We start from the raw sequence: 25,275 nt of genomic DNA, 5'->3' as shown, positions 1-25,275 counted from the left end.
GTAATTTTCATTTGAAAGTGAACTAATGGTCATTTTTTCTGTTCTGAGAGAAAACCTCCTGAGGGGAAATTCCTGAATGAAATTAAGGTTTGTATTACATTGTATCCTATCAAATTATTAGAGGAAAACGTCTGTAGTCTCACATTTTACCTTTTTTATATACATGTACACCGCAGTCTGCTTGGAATGCTAGCCTTCTACAAACGCAGCATCTACACTCAAAGCGGCGCCACCACGGAAGTTTCACAGCCGACAAAACGAATGCGCGACCAGGGCTGAAACACGACACAACATCACTGTCAAATGTAGCCTAACAAAGTTGCCGTGAGCTCCACTGGCACTGACTATAATAGGAGCGCTGTTGATCTAATACGCTAGCGTTGCAACCGTGGTCGTGCTATGCGTTTGACGGTTGAAACTTAAATGCCTGACAGATGAGATGGCACAAGGTAATTATATCCTATATATAAAGCGACTATATTCTCATTCAAATCTCAACTTCAAATATATTTCTTACAGTACTTCCAACCCCTCCCCTGTTTAGTGTTCTGCTGTTTAGTTACTGTATATTTGTATGTGTATATCTATGTACTATATGATGCATATTATGTTTGATGCTGTGTATGCGTTATCTTCTTGTACAGCGACCTTGAGCTTGGGAAAGGCTATTTATAAATAAAACGTATTGTTATTATTATTATTATTATTATCATCATTATTATTAAAAAAAAACTACTGGCCCAACCAACATGCAGAATTTTTTTTTTTTACAAATTTGACCTTTTTAAGTCAAGGCAAGGTCATTATTGGTTGTAAAATGTCATGTGGCGCGATGTCCATAAAGAGTGCATTTCTAAAAAACTTGACACGTGTGCTTTAAACTGGATTTTTAAAAAGATTTTCCCTTTTCTTTACCATTGACAACTGTAATCATATAAGCTTTGGGCTCTGTTGAATACCCTGTAAACTCTGAAATAGAAAAGCATTATGAGCATTATGTGATTTCTTTTAGCACTTCCACTCATATGGTTTTTCTTTCTTTTCTTTTCTTTTGAACATATGAAGTCCCTTCTAGGTTTATCATCTTCTGGCGCATCCGCAGACACAGTTTATTTCCCCCCAGGCTGTAAAAAACACACACACACTGAAGCCCATACACACACAGTCTTATTTTATAAAGTTGACATTCCAATAGGGACTGCTGTCCTCCTCACGGAGTATGAGAGACAAGTATTTTATTGTCAGAAGAAAACATTACCTCATCGTCACCTTACCAGCAATTGACATACTGTTTGAGCGATGCTCATTGTCAAGGTTAATCGAAACAGACAGTCTTATGAAGATTTAGCACAGCAAAACAAGAGCATGGCTATTCGTCTGGCCACCGGGGGAGAAAAGAAATGATTAATGATTAGGATATGTTATATATAACTATATAGTGAGTCCATACCTAACTGTAGAGGGAATCTGTGTGCAATTGTTGGTAAATTAATCACTGTTTTGCTTTTATTCCAATGGCATATGTCTAGTTCATATAAGAGAAAGAAAGGATAAAGAAAAGGCATGAAACTGACACATTTTTGTAATTTAATTGGGACTAGGTGTCACAACACCTATGAGCATGTGAGCATTTGAAAGCAAACTGCTTTAAGACTATCATTATATATTTAGTATCAACTTGGTACCGAGCTACCGGTTCTTTTGGCATCACATTAAGCTATAAACGTAGAAACATATTTCGTATGCTGAGAGATATTAACTGAAAAGACAACAGTAGGCCCTACGTATGTCAATATATTGCTGTCGTATACTATTCTGTAAATGTAAAATTAGACTGTACTATAAATTAATTTATGCAACGTTAAGCAACTGGCAGACTATCCTTTGAGACAGAGCTCCGCATCCGTTGGCAAGCTGTCAGTGATGGTATAGAGTTGTGTTCAACTTATTATCAGTAATGAGAAATGCATGAAGTTGAGAACCATCTTCACACATCATAATAACAAGCTTCATTTTAAACAGTGCGGACATCTGTAGTTGGGCAAGAACTGATTCAAATGTTGACACTACACATATATCTGAATGTCTCTCTGGCTAATTATTTCAACCAGTCAAAGCACAGAATTTATTTATTTATGTTACAGAGTGCAACAGTGGGGTTCCAGATGTAAAAAAAATCCAAAGTGATTTTTAACAATAACTTATAAACCCTAAAAAACAGACCAACTGCACTGTAAAAAATTATTTTCGTGATTTATTATCAGAACATTTTTTTTTCTTTTGTCAAATCAACTTAGATAATTAATGTGGTTCAGATAACATATTTTGAGTTTCTGTTGATTAAACCAATTGCCTTCATTGTATTAACTCAAATTTTTAATTTCAATGAACTCAATTTTAAGGCAACCAGGTTTTTATTTTTTTTAAGTTAAACCAACATTTTTTTTTTTTTTTTTTTTTTTAACAGTGTGTAGCTTGTTAATTGATGAAATTTGCCATCAGCCCACATAATTTCAACTAATGTTTATCAGTGGAATTCCTGGTAGAAAAACTACTTTACTCATGATTCTTCAAAAAAAAAAAAAAAAAAAAAAAAAAAAAACTCTCCACCAATCAGAGAAGAGAACAAACAAATATTGGCCAAAGAACTCTTTCCCATGAATGACATAATCGAGTCATTCTCTCTACACTCTCAAACTACTTCATTATTTGTTCAAGTTGAATGATTTTTAAGGATATGAACTTTTTGATAAATAACCCAACTCTATTAGGTTAGCATTTTATTAAAAGATGCAGGTTAAGCCCCATTTCAATTGAAGGAAGAAGGAACTGAAGCTATTTTCAAAATGAAGAAGTATGACAAAAAAGTACTTTTTTTTTCATTTAAAAAGAATTTAAATATTTGTGTGGATGCATGCATATTTAAGATAACAAACATATATACATACATGATATATAGTTTCTGCATACATACTCAGCACATTTAAAATCAGTAGTTTGGTTCATGGCATATAACTCTAACAAAGGCTTTTAAAGAAAACCCAAATGGAAAAAATACTTCCGAAACCAAGGCAGCTGAAAAAGTGGGCGGGCACTGTTGCACTCTATAACAGTCAGTCTCAATGCTCTAATCTGATTGGACAACACAGTTCCATAAGTTGTGTGGTGATGTCAGTGTTAGAATGTTTTTCTTCAAGCATTCAAAAGGACACATTTCTCTATGAAAACTGAAAGGTAAGTGTAGCTTGGCATAATCAAAGATTATTTAACAGAAATATATTTACTTTATTCTGAGATACTGTAGTTGCAGTCATCCTCATTTCCTCCAGTCAAGGCATCAAATACACAGGATGCATCAATAGTTACTGTTTAAAAATGATTTCATATATAAACTTATTTATTGCCACCTTGTGGGCACTACAGTGAATCCTTATCAAGTGCCTACATCTCATCTATTATTTTAGCCTGTTGTACCAAAAATGTATTTAAAAGAAGAAGAAGAAAAAAAAAACCTCTCTTTCTCCCCACACGGTAGTAACACACACACATAAAGATGGCAGAATTTGCAGTCTACTCTTAAAGCAAGAGCTCGGCCTTTTGCCAACAGGTGTATATGTCACAGTGACCTTTTCCTCAGCACATCTCAAGAGTGGCAGTGAATCAGCACCCCGGCCCTCTACATTATTTAAGTGACTTCTCTAACAGTACACTAACAGCAGCGCTCTTACAGAAGAATAATAGCAGCGAATGTATTAAAGTTTCAGCCCGCTTAGAGAATTGAGAACTTGTCTGAACTCTGTCTGTATGCGGCGAGCGGGCCTTCATTGGGATGTAAAATGCATATTTCCAGGGCTGTTTGAATTCATGGGGAGTAACCCATATGAATAGGATGTCCTGTGTCTCAGGTGTCCGTTATTTCCAAATTTTCTTTGATTGCTTTTTGAATGCTTTATGAAAAGCATAGCATTAATTTGAAATCTCTTTCAGGCACATCATGGCAAATTCAACTGGAAGCCCAGAGCTCCAGGGACTACAGCAGCCTGTTTTCCCTGAGTACACAGAACATCCAATGCCTGCCACCGTCCGGTCAAACCTGCCTGAGGAAAAGGGCCAAAACAAGAGAAAAGGGAAAAGGACAGGCAGCGGTGTCCCAAAGAGGAGCAAGAACAATGACACCCAAAGAAAAGATGGATCGCTGGATGACTGTGCGGAGGCAAATAATGAACGAAGCCCCCTTTCTGCACCCCCTCGCATTTCTCTAAGAGACCTGATGGAGGCTGAGACAAAGTTAGTGTTCGGTGACGAACAGGACATTACCCACAAGTCCCTGGCCTGCACCGCCACACAATTAATGTGTCAAGCGGCTGAAATAGGAGGGCCTCCGAGTGGACCTAATCTCAGCTTTCTGCCTCAAATTGACAAATGGCTCGATGTAGCTTTACAGGACGCCAACTCGTACTACCAACTGAAGAAATATGCCACTGCAGCCAGCCGTTTCACTGCTGCACTAGAGGTACTCGATATTCAAATTTTACCACACGTTTCCCGACCTGCAGACCATTTTATGTTGATTTAACACACTATAATTTTTGGAAAATGTGAATGTGCATGTACTGTTATGGGGATCCTAAGGTGTTTTTGAAGTCATGTTTGCTATATGGAGCTGCTTGGATGTTCAGGGTGGTAGGAAGCTTAAATCTTAAGATTGCTTAAAAAATTGATAGCACACCTATTTTCAACTAAATACAAGAATTGAGGTATCATTCAAAGGGCAAATTAAATGCCTAAAAACTAAACTGTGAGAGTACCATAATAAATGTAATTAAGGTAATCATTCAGTACCATGGTATTTATCAAAGTACTGTGATATTGCCATCTGGTACCATTATACTGTCCCTCTACTTTAAGTCTTGTTAAGACTAGGGACTAGGGACATTAAAATTGGCCAAAAATGATAAATGAAAAATAAAATCAATCATTTTAAATGTTCCAAGTGAATATTATAAATGTACAGACTGAAAAATGTATCTTCATTTTGAGATGTGGTAAAAACTGCATTTAATAGTGTTATTAATTAATAAAATGATATAATTGAGTGTTAGATGGTGGCAAAGGTAGGACTAATCTAAATGGATAAATAAAGGAAATAAGTATGCACAATTAAATGAATTAAAATAAATTAATAAAATGATTTCTGACTCTGCTGCTCATCACCTTAACAAAATGTTATTGAAGGTATTCCGAGGCACAGAGCAGAGCTTTAATTAATGTTTACAAACTGTTGGAGCTCAGAGACTCTTTAAATCATAATTCTAGATCTGTTATTGCCATTACCTGATCCCACATTACCAGACTCTCAACGTGTTTATGGGGATCAGCAGAGTCTTAAACGTCACAAATAACCTTTCTTTTTTAATTTCTCTCCACTGAGATAAATACGAATTGTTGTCATACAATACATGAGGTCAAATGAGGTCAAGGCCAAAATATTTATGTATGCTTTGTTGTAAAGTGGAAAGTAAATAGAATGTTTTGCTTTTAATTAAGCTGTATGTTCATCACTGAGCAGACAGTACATTCAAAAAATCCAATGCTCAAGGTGAAATTCTTTGTATTTGGATTTTTACATTGCATTCATGTTTAAACTATCTGAGCTCAGGTCACAGAAGTGCATGAGTCTTGAAATGTGATGTTATGTGGCTGAGCTCAAATGGACTTGTGACACTTGCCACTCTCTTTCATAAAAAAAAAAAATAATTCGAAAATTTAATTAGAAAATTGATCAACTATGTTATAAGCAGCATTATAAACTGTAGCACTACTCAAATATAATCTGTAAAAAAAAAGAAAATCACTTAAAAAACTACCTGTGAAAAGCAAGGTTTTATTTATTCAATATTTCTCAATTAATGCATGCTACCTTGAATTTCTTCTTCCCTTTCTCTCTCTCAGCTTTGTTCCAAAGGTGCTGTGTTTGAGAAACATTTTAATGCTGATTACGAAGACATTTGTAAAGTTGCCAGCTTCATTGAGTCCAGGATTGTTGCCTGCTATCTCCAAATGAAAACGCCAAACCCAGCATTGTTACATTCCTACAGGTACATCACAAACATGACAAACAGCACACACCATGAATACTATGAATACTAGGATAATAGGAATGCACAATATTGAAATTGTGAACAATATTGATGAGATTTTTTAAAATTATTTTTTGGCCAATAACCAATAAACAGCCCATATTGCAAATCTATACTACTTTGTTAAAAAAAGAAAATTAAAACACAATAAAAACTATCATTACATGCACACATCAACTCGTTTCGGCATTCACTCTTAAGTAGAAACTGCTCATCAAGTGATAGTACTCTTAAAAAGGACAAAACGTCTTTGGGCTACTTATGTAATCCGGTTCACAAAGAAGGGAATGAGATGCTGCTTCAGTTGTTGATGCTATGGGGAACACTTAAAGTGTGCATCCGTGTACACTCATGCCAATTCACTATGGCAGTCATAAGACATCCCTGGCGCACCGGCATGTCTATAAAAGGGTGCTTGCTTAAAACATCATCAATTCTGATTTGTCTGAAGGAAGACGCGCAGGCATGCCAGAAGTATGGCAGCATGATACAGTGCACCGTTCCCTTCTCAGAGAACCAGGTTACATACCTAACCGTAAGACATTCCCTTTCAAAGAAAGCTCGACACTGCATCAGTTGCTGATACTATGGGAATGTGAATACCCACAACGCCATACTGAACAAATGCCTGCTCACCAGCTGTGACTTGAAAAAATTACCACAAACTAAGCATAGTCCAGCCCGAGACTGCTTCAGGTTGCCATACATAGACACATACCAAGGGGCAACTCTGATGCCCTTGAAAACAGAATCAGGGGCAGAGCTGACCAGGGACACCAACTTCCCTCTTGAAGAGGGGGCGGGATAACGTTCCACTAGATTAGCCATACCTCGGCTTAATGGTTACTTATTCTTATCTTGGTTCCAGTATGGAAGCATGAAGACGCTGCACCTTCGCCTCCAGACTAACTGTGCTGGAGGCAGACTACCCATTCCTCATGAACCTCCAGGAAGTGTGCTAACAGTTATATGTGCACAGCATCGCCTCAAGACTTACTGTGCTTGGAGGGGGCAACAGATAAGTAGTGGGACGCTAATAGCGATAAGTCCACTCATCTTCTCTGTCAATACCCATTCCTGGTGAGCCTTCAGGAAGTGTGCTAATGTGGTTCTAACCATGCCTGCACTATCATCTCTAGAAAGGGTGAATTCTCATGGCAAAACCATCTACCGCTACTTGGCTAAGCCTTCACCCCTTAAAGCTGGAATACCATAAAACATCCACTCCCAAAGTGGGAGCAGGGCCGAAGGCCTAAACAACCTCCAAACAACCCAACACCCTCCATAAAATGAAAAGGGGGGCTACAGTGTCTACAGCAGTGCCAAAGATGCCAGAGGGCGAGACCGTGGAATCAAGGAGGAAGGATTTCTCCTTCTTTATTCCCGAGAGGTTCAACCACAGATGTTTCTCTGTGGCAAACATAGCAGCCATAGAATGTCCAATGGTGCGGGCCATCTGCTTGGAGGAGTGGAGGGAGAGATCCATGACTCTGCAGAGCTTGAGGTCTTCCGCTGGAAGCTGTCCTCCTTGATCCAGGCCCTTCAGGAGGTCAGCCTGGAAAGCCTGGAGCACAGTGTGCAGGGCTCCACCAGCCTGACCTGCTGCCATGTAGGCCTTGCCCACCGGCTTAGATGACACGGCTTAGAGGGCAGGACTGGAGCCTTCAGGGAAGACACTGCACCTCTTGAGAGATAGCTCACGAGCGCCTCTTCAACCCAAGACATCTTCTCATAACCATGCTCACGCAGTCCTTCCACATTTGAATAATTTGAAGAAGTTGAGGTTACCATGCAAGCCAAATATGGTTTCCCTCACAATCTCGATGCCGTACCATGAAGATTGGGGAGAAACAAAAGGGGGGGAGCGTCAATGACAAACCAGGAAATGCTCAACAAGTCTGATTTGAGTGACTTCCTGTTTATTCTCTGCTGATCAGTCTAGACTGTGTCTAGCTGTGGCATATCACGAGCTCGACCAGCTCCACATGTGTGGAAATATTGGAGGAGACGGGCTCATTAACGATGTCCACCTCAACTCCTGTTACTTTCCAACTCCTCAGTGCCAGATGGCAACAACATTCTCTCGGCCAGATCGAAAGAGGTCGCAGAGCGGGCTTCCAGATCTGGTGTGAGAGCACTGGAGCTAATGGGTGAAGCCAGAGAAAGAGATGTTCCCATATCGATCTCCTCTGTGAACTCCATCTGCGACACCCACGATTGAAGTCGGCGTGATGCCTCAGGAGCAGCGAGACCCAAACTGCAAGGTGCAGATGCCCAACTCCCATCCCCCACAAAAAGAGCCAGGCAGGAGCAGAGCTTCCTCACTATGAACAGATCACAGTAAGCGCAGCCAGCTCCCTTGAGAGCTAACTGAGCATGCTCCTCTCCCAAAGAAAATACATAGAGATTGTGTGCATCCTCACCTGTAATAAAGCAGGGGAAAAGTGAAGCACACTAATTAAATCTATGCATGCTCTCTTGCACTTCCATCTTATCAGATTATTTGTTTTTGTTTTTTGGAGTCACAAGACAATAAATAAGACTCACAAGACACTTATAGCACTTCCTGAGGACAAAGCAGCTGATGACGTTTTATGCAGGCACCCTTTTATAGTCATTCCAGTGTGCCGGTGACGTCATATGACTCCTGTAGCCAATTGCATTGACCTGAGTGTACCTGTGATTTAGACACCGCTGCATACTGAAGGCGTCCCCATAGCTTCAGCAACTGACACAGCGTCAAGTTCCGTGAAAGGGAACTGCTCCACAAGTAACCTCAATGCCCTTAAATTAGTGCCGGATGATTATCTAAATCTTAAAATAGGCAGAGGAAATACAGAATGTTGGCCAATGGAGCCAATAACAGGCAGTACAGATAAAGAAGTGCCAATATTGGCTGAAAACTTAAATGGTGCTGCAAATATGTGCATACTTAACTATAATACTGTAGTTCATAAAAGACAGAACTCATGTACTGCTGAAAAAAGACATCTTATGGTGGGTCTGTATGACAGTTTCATCTAGGTTCAATCTGCAATGTCTACAAATAATCTTCAACACTCACTCAAAGTAGATGGATGTTGATTGGTATGTTTGAGTGTAGTGTGACAAGAGTCATTTTTTAAGTGGACGGTGAGAGTAAAGCCTCCTGACCTCCAGTTAACTGAGTCTGCTGTATCCAGTTAGACATGCCCCTGTGCTGTTCTCCTTTGCTCCTCCATTAGCGAGAGAGAAAGAGAGAGAGGGTTTGTGGTTTCTCTGAGCAATAACTCATCCTGACTGCATTGTACCCTTGAAAAGTTCTGAACAGCTTAAGAAATGAAATGCAAGCCTTTGCAGCTCCCTCTGCAGACTAGAGGGTGATGAGAACAGACAACGTAAGCTGACGTAATACTAGATATGTATTTATTCTGAATTAAAACTATTAATGTGAAATCCAAAAAAAAAAAAAAATCAATTGATCAAAATGTAATAATTGATTTCTCACTGATGTCAAGTAGGCAGGTAACACCCACTTTTAATCACCAAATCAATCTCCAATTATAATCAATTCCTGCCCAACATTATTTTTGAATATCCTGATTAATTTCGATATATATATATGTGTGTTTGTGTGTGGTTACGTAAGAAAAAAAGGTTGTAAAAAGAAGTTCACATTGACTTTAAGCATTCTTTCAATCATTGCCATTCCACACCCGTAAGACCTTTGTTCATCTTCGAAACACAAATTAAGATATTTTTCATAAAATCCGATGGCTCAGTGAGGCCTGCATTGCCAGCAAGATAATTAACACTTTCAGATGCCCAGAAAGCTACTAAAGATGTATTTAAAACAGTTCATCTGACTACAGTGGTCCAACCTTAATGTTATGAAGCGACAAGAATACTTTTTGTGCACCAAAAAAACTAAATAACGACTTTATTCAACAATATCTAGTGATGGCCGATTTCAAAATACTGCTTCATGAAGCTTCAAAGCTTTATGAATCTTTTGTTTCAAATCAATGGTTTGGAGCATGTATCAAACTGCCAAAGTCATACCCCCCAGTGGTGAACCATTGAAATTTCGAAACACGTATGACGTAACGAAGCCTCGTTTACTGAAATCATGTGACTTTGGCAGTTTGATACACACTCCAAACCACTGATTCGAAACAAAAGATTAGTAAAGCTTTGAAGCTTCATGAAGCAGTGTTTTGAAATTGCGCATCACTAGATATTGTTGAATAAAGTCATTATTTCATTTTTATTGGCGCACAAAAAGTATTCTTGTTGCTTCATAACATTAAGGTTCAACCATTGTAGTCACATGAACTGTTTTAAATACATCTTTAGTTCTGGGCATTGAAAGTATTAATTATCTTGCTGTCAATGGAGGCCTCACTGAGCCATCGGATTTTATGAAAAATATCATAATTTGTGTTCCGAAGATGAACAAAGGTCTTACGGGTGTGGAACAACATGAGGGCGAGTAATTAATGACAGAATTTTCATTTTTGGGTGAACTAACCCTTTAATCAAACTTTATTATCAGCAGGTTTTGTCAAGAGGTTGGAATTTGGTAACACATGCCTGGTTAACATGGAGGCCATGCCTTAGAAATAGAAACACATGCTACAACATGTAATGTCTGCAAATCTTGTCAGCCTGTGTCCCATCTGTCAGTTTTGTTGCTAGCAGTGTGCTATTTATTATATATATATAGAAATGCTTTTCAGTGACAGAGCACTGGGAACATTAAAAATAAACCTGACACTCAAAACAGCCTAGAAATGAAATCATAAGCAGGGAAGGTAGAGGCAAAATCACATGTAAAACACATGAATACATATGTACTGTAGATATATTATTATATATAATGAGCTGAGGTAGGAAATATGATAGGAAATATGCGTTTAATAGAAGCAGATGGGTTGTCGTGGCAACATTATGAGCCATATGTAATGCAACAATTCTCTGGTTGAAATCAGGTTCTCGGTCCACAGCATATCAAAAGCACACAGTCTAAAAGCCAGTTGGAGAGCAGTTTGTTGTTCGGGAAAATGTAATTTTGGAGGAAACAACAGCATACACAGCAAAATCCCCAGAGTTAAATGAAGAGTTCATTTGCAAAAACAGTTAATTCCATTTTTATTAATTCTCACAAATCATGTTTTTTTTATTATGCATTCCAAATAATATCAATCAAACTGCAGTTGGGTTGTTTTGATTAAGTAATAATAACTCCAAAAAATACAGGTAAATTAAAAAATTAAAGTTCATTGAAAGTATGTTTTTTATATATATTAAAAGTTTGTTTTTTAGCAAAAGCAGATAACTCCAACAGTCGTTTTTGGCAAAAGCAGATAACTCCACATTTCATGTTTCAGAGGTAAACAAAACCAAGTAATTGCTATGTAATTGCATTTAAAACACACTCAAACACACGTGTGCACACAAACGCACACACACTAACAGATCGACACACACACACACACACATCCACTCACTGTGCGCGCACACACACATAAACAGATTGGCGTACACGTACACTCACACACACAAACATACGCGCATCCACGCACGCACGCACACACACGCGCACGCAAAAGGACAACCAAGGTTTCAGCATGTAAGTCGTGTATGGTGTAATTCCGAGTCGAAATTATAAATCCTCGATCACTTTTTGTCAGCTTTGACAAAACTTCCCTCAGCCAGCTCGTCTTTTTGAAGTGACTAGAAGCCTTGTCACCTGACCTGAATACTGTGCACTGATTCGCTAAAACGAACATATCGGTTTCTGTACAAAAACAACAAGGGCACTTGTCGGTTTCTGCTGTAAAACGTGAACTTGCGATGCCTGACAGTGGACAATACCGGCTTTTCTGACAAAACTGATTTAGGGTACAGAATGTGCTATATGTGGAGAATAACGCACAGCAGTTGGTTCATTTTTTTTTTTTTAAAGTGGCGTTTATCATTTTTTGCAAATGAACTCTTCAAATCAGCTATGTTCAGAGTACATATGGTCCCTCTCTAAATAGTGTTAAAATAGCAGTGAAGCAGAGTTAAATTTAATGAGATAATTAAGCAATTAATTAAGTAATGATTGTGCATTAATGATGAACACCTGCTGTTAACAAGCAGAATCACTAAAGAAATATGAAAAAACACAAGAACTACATGTGACTTAAATCACAGCCTTATTAATTGCTTAACCCTTTAACTGATTTCTCAACCGTACGGTAGACCTTACTTTGAGTGTGAAAAAAATTTGTCAAATGAAGGAGATGAGACAAAAATGTACCACAGCTCTATTGTCCCACCCCATTATCTGCTTTTGTCATGGAGGGATGGGACTTTTCAATTTTCAGGTGACCGCATCAGTTTGCACACTTCAGTCGGTCACACGAAAGGATGAAATTGCTGATCGGTCATCGAATAATAGGGTCAAACATGGTATCAGTTAAGGAGGGAATCAAACCACAATGTTGTAGTTAGTAGGGTAGAGTCTAAACAATAGAAATATGGCAATATAGAAACACCTGTTTGCCATGACTTTCCAAAACTATGCGTGACCGTCCGGTTGATATGTCTGTAAAGGGTAAAAATAGCCAGATGGTAGGAACTGAAGTGTGACAATAGGGTCATCTAAGAGTGGATTATGAGGATGTCCATGGGGATATATATTTTTTTTTTTTCCTCAAGCAGACATAGTAAAAACTTAATCGAATATAAAATACAATTTCATAAATGTTACTCACACATACATTTATGCAGTATTTTATTTTACATATAGTGGAAAGGAACTGATCGGGTAATGAAAAGTGAGTGTTACATACATACAAAGACACTTTACTATCCCATGAGGCCTTGGAAGAGGACTTGTAAATTGCATGGAAGCAACACAATTTACATTGCAATGCCAAAAATGGCAGATATAGCATGTCTGGATTGCATTCATATAGAACAGGGATGGGCATACTCGGTCCTGGAGGGCCAGTGCCCTGCAGAGTTTAGCTCCAACCCTAATCAAACACACCTGAACCAGCTAATCAATGCCTTCAGGATTACTAGAAAACTACAAAGTAGGTGAGTTTTATCAGGGTTGGAGAGCTAAACTATGCAGGGCAGTGGCCCATCAGAGTTTGCCCACCCCTGATATAGAACATATTTTTATATTAGTGGCTAATATAAAACTAAATTCTTCTTCAATTGTAGTACTTTGACAGAGATTTTGCAAGTTTTTAGAGAAAGCTGATGAAGAAGAAGACTATTATGGCTACAGCAATAGTGTCCATTTTTGCAAATATTGGTAATTCATTTCACAATGTGTGAAATCAAGCAAGTGTAGCTAGTATTTGCATTCACACTCCTACATATGGTATGATTTGTTTCACACTGCAAGCTTCAGCAGAGCATTAGAGAGTGCTTATAAAGTAACACATGTATAAAAGCACTCTGAAATTGTTGGTTGTACCGGTCAACCAAACCAAAAAATTAGAAAAACTCTGGTTTGAACATTCAGGAGCTCAAGTAAAAATGACTAAAAATAGAATTTATGGACGATAAATAGACTTAGATATTTTACAAAACTTGCAGTATTCCTGTTGTGAAAAATGCTTTAAATTTACATATTACCTGAATTTACTGAAATTTGCTGAATTTATTGACATGGTTCTGAATTAAATTCACTGAAAATGGTCTGGATATTATATTGACCACCACAAGACAATATGTAATGTATAAATGTTTTTTTTTTAAATAAACTTAATTTCATGTGGACCCTGATAATTATGGAAGGTATCTAAGACATACTAACACTGTTACAGGTATGTTTATTATTCAGAAAAGCCATTAAAATAGTACTGCAAATGTAAAAAATGTGGTAAAAAAAGATTTACCATGAACTGACATCTCAACCATACGGTAGAGTTTTATATCTTTTGGATAAAAACATAAATTTTAGGTCATTTTTTTATATGTTCAGTAATAAGAATTTTAAGAAAAATATTTTTTTCATTGGCTCCATCTAGGGGTGAAAGTTAAAGGGTTAAATATCTCATTAACTTGCTTCAGTAACTCTGCTTTAGTGTTACTTTAACATTATTTTTAGAGAGGGACCATTATGTACTCTGAGCAGAGTTGATTTAACTCTGGGGATTTTGCTGTGTAGAAAATTAACAGTTTTGAATAACACTTAAAAAGCATGAGAATAAGATGACACCAAGTTGGAAAAACATGTGACTGTATAATTCACACAAACTGTAGCTCACAAGTTTTTTGTTTGCTCATATAATTTAAAGTTAATGTTTTGAAGTTATGTTTTGATATACATAATACGTAAGATATAAACCTTCAGAAAAGGACTCAGCACAGAATTCAGCTGCCCATCCAAAGCCAAGACTGCAACATTGCTGTTTCTGTACACACACAAACACTCCTTCACTGTCAACCCAGATGTTTTAGAACAATAAATAAATACATCTTGTACACCTGAATGGTTGCAGACAGGTGAGTTGAATACAGAAGGACATAATATAAAGAAATAGAAACCACGTATATAGCTGCAGCTTGCATAAAATCCAATGTTTTTAACACAACAGCACATCTGTGATTTAGGCATACAACTCTTGTCAGCCATCCACTATTCTTAAAGGCCTGTGATGATGATATCTACATATAACTGGTTTGTGGAGAGATCATGTTTACACATGTCCATATTTCAACTACCATAGTTTATCAAACACAGTTTATGTGCACAAATTTGATTGCAACTTATCTGATCAGATGTGTGTTTATGCTTTAAATCTAGAATAGAGATGGATACAGGTATGTCAGACTATGTGACCAATGACACAGCAGATTATTTAAAAAACAAATTTGATGATGTAATCAGAACCATTAAACACAAATGGATAAAGTGCTTTATTCCCCCTCCTGCAACTATTACATTAATTTCTCTTTGCTTCATAGTGCTCATGAAAAATGATGTGGCGCACCATTGAACAAGCATTCATAAACACATCCTGACGATGTTAGGTTCTACAGTACAGCACCAAATCAGCATTCTCTGTCCTGAACATCACCAAATCAAGTTCAAGTTCCATTTAGGCCCATGTTCAAAATATACAAGGGCAAGGAAAAGCTCATTTTTCTGTTCAATATCTCTTATATTTCACTTTATATTGGCATTTCTTTTTTAAATGTAAAAAAAAAAAAAAAAAAATAAAGTTAAAGCTGTGAAGTCATGTTTGTTTTCTAGACAGACCTTTTAAAATTAAGTATTTACATGATATCCAAACATTAGCAAATGTTAAATACCCCAATTATACTGTCCAGTATGTTAATATAATATAAAAAAATACAACAAATACACAATTTATATACAGTGCCCTCCACAAATATTGGCACCCTTAGTAAATATGAGCAAAGGTGGCTGTGAAAAAAAAAAAATCTGCATTGTTTATCTTTTTGATCTGTCATTCAAAAAATTCACAAAATTCTAACCTTTCATTTAAGGAAAATAATTTAAAATGTGGGGAAAAGCTCATTATGAAATAAAGGTTTTTCTCCAATACACATTTGCCATAATTATTGGCATCCCTAGAAATTCTTATGAGTAAAATATCTCTGAAGTATATTCCCATTCACATTTACATTTTTTAGCACATCAGGGTGACTGGGAGCATGAAATTGTGCAGCCATGACTTCCTGTTCCACAGGAGTACAAATATGTGTAAACACAAAGGCCAAATCCCCTTAATCATTCATCACAATGAGAAAAAAAAAAAAACAAGTAATATAGTTCAGAAAATGAGTATAAGAAAAAAAGCTAACGCACTGAAAATCCCCATTTCCACCATCAGGGAAATAATTAAGAAGTTTCAATCAACTAAAGATGTTACAAATCTGCCTGGAAGAGGACGTGTGTCTAAATCGTCCTAATGTGCGGTGAGGAGGAAAGTTTGAGTGGCCAAAGACTCTTCAAGGATCACAGCTGGAGAATTGCAGAAATTAGTTGAGTCTTGAGTCTCAGAAAGCCTAAAACAAACAGCCCCTACATCACCACAAGTTGTTCGGGAGGGTTTCAAGAAAAATCCGTTTTTGCTCATCCAAAAACAAACTCCAGCATATTCAGTTGTCAGACAAGACTGGAACTTCAAACGGGACCGGCTTCTGTGGTAAGATGAAACTAAAAAAATAGCTTTTTGGCAGCAAACCCACCAGATGGGTTTGGTGCACACATGGATAAAAAGTACCCCATGTCCACGGTTAAATATACTGCTGGATCTTTAATGCTGTGAGCCTATTTTTGTGCTGGAGGTCCTGGACATCTTGTTCAGATACATGGCATCATGGATTCTATCAAATACCAACAGATAAAAAAATCAAAACCTGACCACTTCTGCTAGAAATCCAATAATGGGCAGTGGTTGGATCGTCCATCAGGACAATGATCCAAAACAAACATCAAAACCAACACAAAAATGTGTCACTGAGCATGAAATGAAGCTTCTGCCATGGCCATCCCAGATCCCTGACCTGAAACCTAAAGAAAATGACTGGAGTGAACTGAAGAGAAGAAGCATCAACATGGAGCTGGAATCTGAAGGTTCTGGAGAGATTCTATATGGAGAAATGGTCTCTGATCTCTCCTCAGGTGTTCTCCAAACTCATCAGGCATTATAAAAGAAGACTCTTATCTTGGGAAAAGGACATTGCAATAATTGGGTGCAAATAATTGTGGCCAACATGAACTAGAGAAAAACATTTATTTCATAATGAGCTTTTCCACCCATTTTCAATTGTTTTACTTAAATGAAAGGTTAGAATTTTGTGAATTTTTTGAATGAAAGATCAAAAAGATAAACAATGCAGATTTATTTTCACAGCCGCCTTTGCTCATATTTACTAAGGGTGCCAATATTTGTGGAGGACACGGTACATACATACAGTATACACTGTCTGTGTGTGTGTGTGTCTCCCTGGACCACAAAACCCATCATAAGAGTCAAGTTTTTGAAATTGAGATTTATATATCATATAAATAAGCTTTTATCCATGTATGGTTTAATAATAAATATAAGTAAGCTTTCCATTGGTATATGGTTTGTTAGGATATATTTGGCCGAGATACAACTATCTGAGCGTGCAAAAAAAATCAAAATACTGAGAAAATCGCCTTTAAAGTTGTTCAAATGAAGCCCTTAGCAATGCATATCCACTCACAAAAATATATATTTTTAAATATTTAGAGTAGGAAATTTACAAAATATCTTCATTTAACATGATTTTTGGCATAAAAGTAAAATCAATCATTTTGACCCATACAATGTATTGTTGGCTATAACAAATATACACTACAAATATACCCGTGCGACTTATGCCATGTTTTGTGGCCCTGGGTAATTATATATACACACACACACACACACACACACACACACACACACACACACACACACACGATGTTCCGAATACTTTAAAAGCCTTTTTGGATTACTCCTTGGCTTGTGCATTTATCTGCCTCTTTCAGTGAAAAAAAAATGGAGAGAATACCTTGGATGTCAATTGTTATCTCTCCATTCTCCTCATAGGAACTCGCTTTGAGTTGCCATGAGGATGTGGGTGGAATCCCATCAAAGACAGCTTTGTTGATTCCTGTCGAACAGATTTTGTATATATTAGCTCCGTGCACGACAAGCAGGAATGCAACAGCACAATTCAGATAAAAATACAAAGGTAGCGGCTTTTGTGTTCCGTGTGATGACAGTGTTTCTAAAGCGTTTAAAGTCGTAGGGCTACATGCCTCTTCCTGTCATGTTCTCAGGTTGGAGGTGCAATTTTCGAACAATGTTCCTTTTCAGTCTGTCACCATGCAAAAATAAATTTGTGATCTACAAATAATTATTGTCAGGCTTCTTGAGCAACCTCTAAAAGGAAACTAAGCTAAAGGCAGACAGAGGAACATCAAAACTGCTTCCTCTCATGACAGATTACAGTCTTTTTAACTGTCAATACTACAATGCTAATTATTAATGATGCAAAACTATATTCTATACGTTTTCCTCATCGTACCAAAGATATGTCACATTACTTTTTGGGTTAGAACTTATTCCATATAACAGTAAAGCAATCACTCTAACCTTTCTACTTTCTTCATTGTCACACTTGTGAAGTTTTAGCAGAAGTTAATAAAGAAGGTTAATAAAGGTCAATGTTATGCAAAAATGTAATTCAATATCGCAACACTCTGAGTAGTTTTGGCATGTTAATGTATTTGGTCTAGATCTGCTACGCTGCTGCTTTAGAAAAAGTAGGGACTTGCTACTGCCAATAGATATGCAGACACACCGCTGTGAGCATGTAAGATGGGTTCTCAACTCTGACCCTCGAGATCCAGGCTGTGTCCAAAAATTTAGGCAGCTGCCTTGTTGCCTCACAGCCTTATCAGGCAATGACTTTGTAGGAAACCTTTTACACATAAAGGTACCTCACAAAACGGTTTAATGATCTACAGCAAAATCGAGCAAGTTTTGGTGATAACTAAGCAAATATTTAATTACTACAATAGTAACTTCTCACTAGGAATGACATCAGAAGTGGAAAATGTTGGTTAAAAACGTACATTTACACACAAACTGACCACCGCAACTTTCAGATGTCATCTTTATTTTTTAGCTCATCTGTCACAGAATGGATCGGAAAAGGGTTGTAAGATAAAGGCAGCAAGGACACATCTATGTTGCCTTCAAAAATCGATCAGATGAAGGTATTTCAGGAGACAAAAAGTGAAGCTAACATTGAATTTGGATGCGCCTTGATGCCTTCCTTCCTTGGAATGCATTCTCTGAAGGCAGCATTTTTAAGCTATCGGACACAGCCAAACTTTCCTGCAGAGTTTAGCTCCAACCCTAATCAAACACACCTGAACAAGTTAATCAAGGTCTTCAGGACTACTGTACTAGAAAGTTACAGGCAGGTTGGAGCCAAACTCTGCAGAAAAGTGGACCTCGAGGGCAAGAGTTGAGAACCTCAGATATACTGATGCTGCATGAGTCTTGTAGGCAGGTTGACCTGGGAGAGGTGGAGGATTTCAGAGGAACTCTGAACTTTAACTGTAGCACTAGCCTACAGCAAACAATAAACCAGAAAATTTAAATGTTGATCAAGCAATCTCATTTGGTTGCAGAATAAACAGAGGCTAATCAGCTTGTGCCATTTGGTAATGTGTGGTTGTTTGCAGATTGCATGTAATCAGATATATCAGACTGTGCTATCTAAAGTTTCATGACTGAACTATATATTTGTTCAAATGCCCAAAGATGCCCATTTTATGTCAGTAAAAATGGAGGAAATGCTAGAAAAGCTAATGTGAAGAGCAAAGTCAAATTACACATTGATTGTGAAAGATAAAAGGCTAATTTTGTTTTGAGTGGTTGCAGTAATATATAATATTATTTACATGTCATGGCCAAAGTTAATCTAAATTAGCATGTACAATTAAATATACACTATCAACTTATATGATAAAACCTACCAGTAATATAACCAATATGGCACCGAAATATTATGCATCATTCTCAATTTAATCGTGTAATGGTCAGTGGCCAATCTGGTTATCGGGTTAATCTATTCACATGATAATATTTTGATGAATATTCAGTGTTATAATAAATAATTTTGGTTTTAAATTTAAGATAATTCTCAAGGTAGCACCGTAGCACCTGGAACAAATAAAGCTTTAACCAAAAACTCACCAGATGTAGACAAACACAACTATATTTATCAGCTAATTAGGTAACAAGCCACATGTGAATATAATCATGAGGAGCAGAGAAAAACCATCCAGAAAAAAAAAAAAAAAAAACAAGACTTCAAAATAAAAGCCATAACCTGTGGTTTCAAAATAGAAGACAAATATGAGCCATGAAAATTAAACAAAGATCCTCAAACTTATTTTAAAGCAGCCAATGAAACAACCACTCCACAACACAGTCCACATTGCAGTGCATCAGAACCACATTTGATATAGTCTGACCTCTCTGCCCTCTGTAACTCAAAGCTATGTTTTCTACTCTCAAAATTCATTATTAAAATAACTTTCTGTCATTGTCTCCCGGCCTTGTCTCACAGGTTGAGGTTAGAAGATCAGCCAGTGAGAAGGTCTCAAAAACAAACAATGCACTGCATTATATTTCCACCGTCAAGCATAATGCAGGCAACAGCAAAACATTGCTGATATGATTCTGCTCAATGTATTTTATTATTTATAGGTTCAAGTGTATGATTATGAACCTTTTATCCCCAAACAGAAACTCTCTCACCCACAGTCCTCAATCTTTTCACTGACCATCTGACATAGACTATTTCTACATTAATTTTGAGTTTTTGTCCTGCAAAAGTAGTTTGAAGATGCTCACCCAAGTGGATACATTTGAAATTGTATTTGAATTGCATTGTAGTGTGGACTGTAAAAACATATGTATTAAAAAATGATGAGGCATCATGTGACACATATTGTACCTGGTTATATCGTCATGTACCTCAGTGTTGCTAAAGCGCTTATGCAACAACAGTGTACTAAACATTTTTCCTTTGCTTTTTTCCACGTACGGGTGATAATGTTGTCAAAATGATCACACAGATCAGCAGAACTGTCTAAAACGCTGTATTATGAATGCCAGCCCAGTAGTTGGCGATGTCACAAAAAACAACAACAACAACAAAACATTACGCACCTACACTACACACAAATTCAGAGATAATAAAAGTATCATTTTCAAAAACTTGCACTTTGAATCCCCTTTTTAAAACTGTGATTACGCCCACTGAGTGGCAGCATTCGTTTTCAGTGTGAATGCCGTGAAAAACACACAAAACACATTCCCAAAACGGGAAAGAGCTTTGCGACCGACTGTACAAAAAGCTTTGACACAAAATCTGAGGTATATTTTTACAGACTGCTGAAAGCTACAGAAAAAAGAAGTAAATAGGTCGCTACAATTCACAGAAACAGTTGGACTCCAGGCAAAGAAACATGTTTTGCAGTTATCTTTTTGTGTCAAAATGTTTGGATTTTGGGGTAAAATCATACCCTATATATTGTATTGTAATATATTGTGTTGACAACTCATCAATTTACCATCTTATAGTCTACATAATTGGGTGTTTTTAAATAAACACTGACAAAGTTTTAGGGCTGGACGATGAGACGAAATACATAACATTGATATAAGTGATCACTCCGATTTAGACCTACCTATATTGTATTTGTATAAAGCGTTCACAGTCGGATTTGCTTTATGTATTTCCACGGCGCCGAAATCAGGCACATATAAATATCTGGAAACACAATTCTTGGCTGCATGCCAATATCCATGGATTAGGTTTCTTTGACATGTCATAAGGAACACTTTCGAGCCCAACCTTTAGTGTAATCGTTTGTTTTACTCGCGTTTTCGCAGTTTCCTCTATTAAATCCAGTCATCCAGCAGGTTCTTTTGCCACTCAGTCCAACTGAGGGAGCGTGTTCCGGCGGGAAAGTGAAGTCTAGGCATACCCTCTATAGGCTATATATATTTATTTATTTATAATATGGAATTCTGTCATTACTTGTGATCCCACTCATGTTGTCTATTGTTGGGAAAACATCATGCCAACTAAAACAAGGAATTAGTGAATACTGTATAAGAATACTATTAGAAGAAAAGATGTTAATTATCCTGTTAATGTTTCCTCCTTATGCTTTTGTGGTATTGAAAAAGTGAATGTGCCACTGAGTGTGGTTGATATAGAAATGCTTTTACAGAGATGTGAGTTATTTTGGATTGTTATTCTTCAGACTTTATCACCTATTGGTATGAACAATGGAGCATTGTTCAATGTTATGCTATAAAGTGACTATTTGTGATGTTCCCTTTTTTGTCTCTTTCTATTTGTTTATGTAATATGTAAATTTTCGGTGTAACCCTTTTATATGATGATTCGGATACAATGATGTATTACATCACTGATTGTGATTGTTAATGATGGATCATTGCAGTGATTGGTCATGTGTTGATTTTACACAAGACTTGTGTTTGAATTATTTGTTTGTATATTGCCTGATGAGGGTCATGGGATTCAAACATTGTGAATGCTATGCTAAAGCTATTTTGATACATGTGCAAGTATTGATAGTGTGCAGGATTTTTTCGCTTTTGTATTTTAATCTGTTAAAATGGTTAAAAAAATCTTTTTAAGATGGCCCCTTCTCGTTTAAATTGACTTTTTTGACCAGAATATGTTGCAATAAGGACCAAGTCATTAACTGGGTTGGCTGTTTTAAAGTGTCATATTCTGACATTCAGACAGTTATGGAGCACAAAGAAGAAGAAAATCCAGTTTTTACAGGTTAATGGGGCTCTAGTTTAATAACTGTGATGTTTCAGCTCTGTAAATTATTAAGGAAATAGATAACAGAGAGAAAGTCCTGGCCAGAGAATGAGTAAGGCCTGGCTTTTTTCACACTCTGTCTCTGTCTGGAGGAAGCGCCGTGGCAATTCATCTGCCTCGTCAAACATACGGCGCCGGCTCTTCAATTACCAGCGACCTCGGCTGTAACCAGCACATGTAAAGCACAAGGAACATGCAGTTAATTTCACCAAGCATTAAAAGGCTGAGTGAAAGAGAGCGTGTGTGCAAAGTAACACCCCGCATGTTGCGACAAGTGATGACGGAACGGCAATTAATGGAGCTTCAAAGTTGGCTATGATCGCTGGCAGGCAGCTGTTTTTTTTTTCATTTTCCCTTTTTTTAAGGAGGTGTCGCTGCTTCACTGAGGTCTCTACGCCTGTCTTCCTGTCTGTCTGTCTCTCGCTGCATGGCACACCTGTCAGAGATGTCTCAGAATTTAATGAATAGTGAGGAAATACCATTTGTTTGTTCCTTAACGGTGAACGGCTGATCAGGACATGAAGCGTTTAGAACACTTATGTTTTTGGTTGTTGTTTGCGGTGCCATTCTTGATTTATTGCAAGGGCATTGGTTTGATTTTGACTTTGGTGAGGACATAAAAGTGATGCATGCGACATTATTTTAGCATTAAAAATGACACTTTGGGACATTACGGTTGCTGTAGTAAAGAGCAAAACTTTTGCGTGCATCTGACTGACAGATAAACCACATTCAGTGTGTTTGTTAATTTTGTAGATACACTATATTGCCAAAAGTATTGGGACACCCCTCCAAATCATTGAATTCAAGTGTTCCAATCACTTTCATGGCCAAAGGTATATAAAATCAAGCACCTAGGCATGCAGACTGCTTCTACAATGAAAGAATGGGTCGCCCTCTGGAGCTCAGTGAAACCCAGTGGATGCAGTGGTGTAAAGCACACCGCCACTGGACTCTAGAGCCGTGGAGATGTGTTCTCTGGAGTGACGAATCACGCTTCTCTGTCTAGCAATCCGGTGGACGAGTCTGGGTTTGGCGGTTGCCAGGAGAACGGTACTTGCCTGACTGCATTGTGCCAAGTGTAAAGTTTGGTGGAGGGGGGATTGTGGTGTGGGGCTATTTTTCAGGGGTTGGGCTTGGCCCCTTAGTTCCAGTGAAAGGAACTCTTAATGATTCAGCATACCAAGACATTTTGGACAATTTCATGCTCCCAACTTTGTGGGAACAGTCTGGGGATGGCCCCTTCCTGTTCTAACATGACTGCGCACCAGTGCACAAAGCAAGGTCCATAAAGACATGAATGAGTGAGTTTGGTGTGGAGGAATTTAACTGGCCTGCACAGAGTCCTGACCTCAACCCGATAGAACACCTTTGGGATGAATTAGAGCGGAGACTGTGAGCCAGGCCTTCTTGCCAGGCCTTCTTGCCAACATCACTGCCTGACCTCACAAATGCACTTCTAGAAGAATGGATAAAAAATTCCCATAAACACATTCCTAAACCTTGTGGAAAGGCTTTCCAGAAGAGTTGAGGCTGTTATAGCTGCAAAGGGTGGGCCAATTCTATATTAAACCCTGGGATATAATTAAAGTTCATGTCCATGTAAAGGCAGGCTCTTTTATTTAGAAGACGGGACTTATTCCGCCATATTGTGCATTGCGCTTTTTTATATTCAGATGCATCCCAGTTTGCGTACTTATGCACTATTCTATGACGTTTTAAAACTCATAACTTTTGCTATGGTTACACCTGTTCGTTTACACTACTCTGGCATTTTCTACCCTCGAAAACAGAGACTTTCGAAAACGCTCCAGAGCCCGTTTTAGTTTGAAAATGCCGGGGTTGCGTTTTAATGTGAACGGACCAAAATGGAGACTTTTGAAAATGGTGGCGTGGCTGCCCACATTCGCTCTGCATATCCTTGATGACCGTGTAAACAATAACTTGGTGACTGAACTGCAATCTTTGCTGGCTTTGTTGTCATTTTTAGCAACCATTGTGCAGTTAGACTGCTTTTTTTAATACTGCAGCTACCTAAATGCGCAAGAGGCAACTGTTTACACTTGTACGCGCATGCCCAGTGTGCATGAACGGTCATGTGACATGCATTTTCAGACGTGTAGTGTAGACGGAGATCGTTTCTGAAACACTGTGAAAACGCCAGTGTAGACGAGGATTGTTTTCTTTTTAAAACACAGAGGCCCTGTTTACACTAGTGCATTTTCATTTTAAAATGGTATTTTAAAATGAAAACGATCCTTGTCTACACTGACGTTTCCACAACGTTTCAGAAACAATCTCCGTCTATATTACATGACCAAAAACGCATGTCACATGACTGTTCATGCACACTGGGCACAATGGCTGCTAAAAATGACAACAAAATCAGCAAAGATTGCAGTTTAGTCTCCATGTTATTGTTTATACGATCCTCAAGGATACACAGAGTGAACGTGGGCAGCCACGCCATCGTTTTCAAAAGTCTCCATTTTTGTCTGTTTATACTGAAACGCAACCCTGGCGTTTTCAAACTAAAACAGGCTCTGGAGCATTTTCAAAAGTTTCCGTTTTCAAGGTTCAAAAAGGCCGGCGTAGTGTAAACGACAGGCATAACGGTAACGAAAAACGAAAACGCACCAGTGCAAATGGGGCCTGAAAAAGAAAAAATACCCAGATGATGCACTAAATTAACTGAAAAAAACTAAGTGTGGAATGT

The 25,275-nt window shown here is 37.8% G+C and overlaps 1 protein-coding gene across 4 annotated transcripts in view; it reads left to right on the top strand.

Annotated features, from left to right (window-relative positions):
- The first annotated feature begins 290 nt into the window (after positions 1 to 290).
- The window catches only part of LOC125257086 (spermatogenesis-associated protein 16-like), an 89,561-nt gene continuing 64,576 nt past the window's right edge, over positions 291 to 25,275 (top strand). For 2 of the 4 annotated variants that reach the window (XM_048173523.1, XM_048173524.1), the window contains exons 1-3: positions 3,173 to 3,234; positions 3,988 to 4,513; positions 5,953 to 6,098. In XM_048173523.1, the coding sequence (XP_048029480.1) occupies positions 3,221 to 3,234; positions 3,988 to 4,513; positions 5,953 to 6,098 (686 nt within the window). In that variant the 5' untranslated portion in view covers positions 3,173 to 3,220. Of the gene's footprint in view, positions 450 to 3,172; positions 3,235 to 3,987; positions 4,514 to 5,952; positions 6,099 to 25,275 lie in introns of those variants that run through there. The other 2 variants (XM_048173522.1, XM_048173521.1) reach the window with 2 other exon arrangements.

Source organism: Megalobrama amblycephala, linkage group LG21, assembly GCF_018812025.1.
Source record: "Megalobrama amblycephala isolate DHTTF-2021 linkage group LG21, ASM1881202v1, whole genome shotgun sequence".
Taxonomy (NCBI): Eukaryota; Metazoa; Chordata; class Actinopteri; order Cypriniformes; family Xenocyprididae; genus Megalobrama; species Megalobrama amblycephala.
The sequence above is the reverse complement of the archived record's forward strand: the minus strand, read 5'-3'. Positions and strand labels throughout refer to the sequence as shown.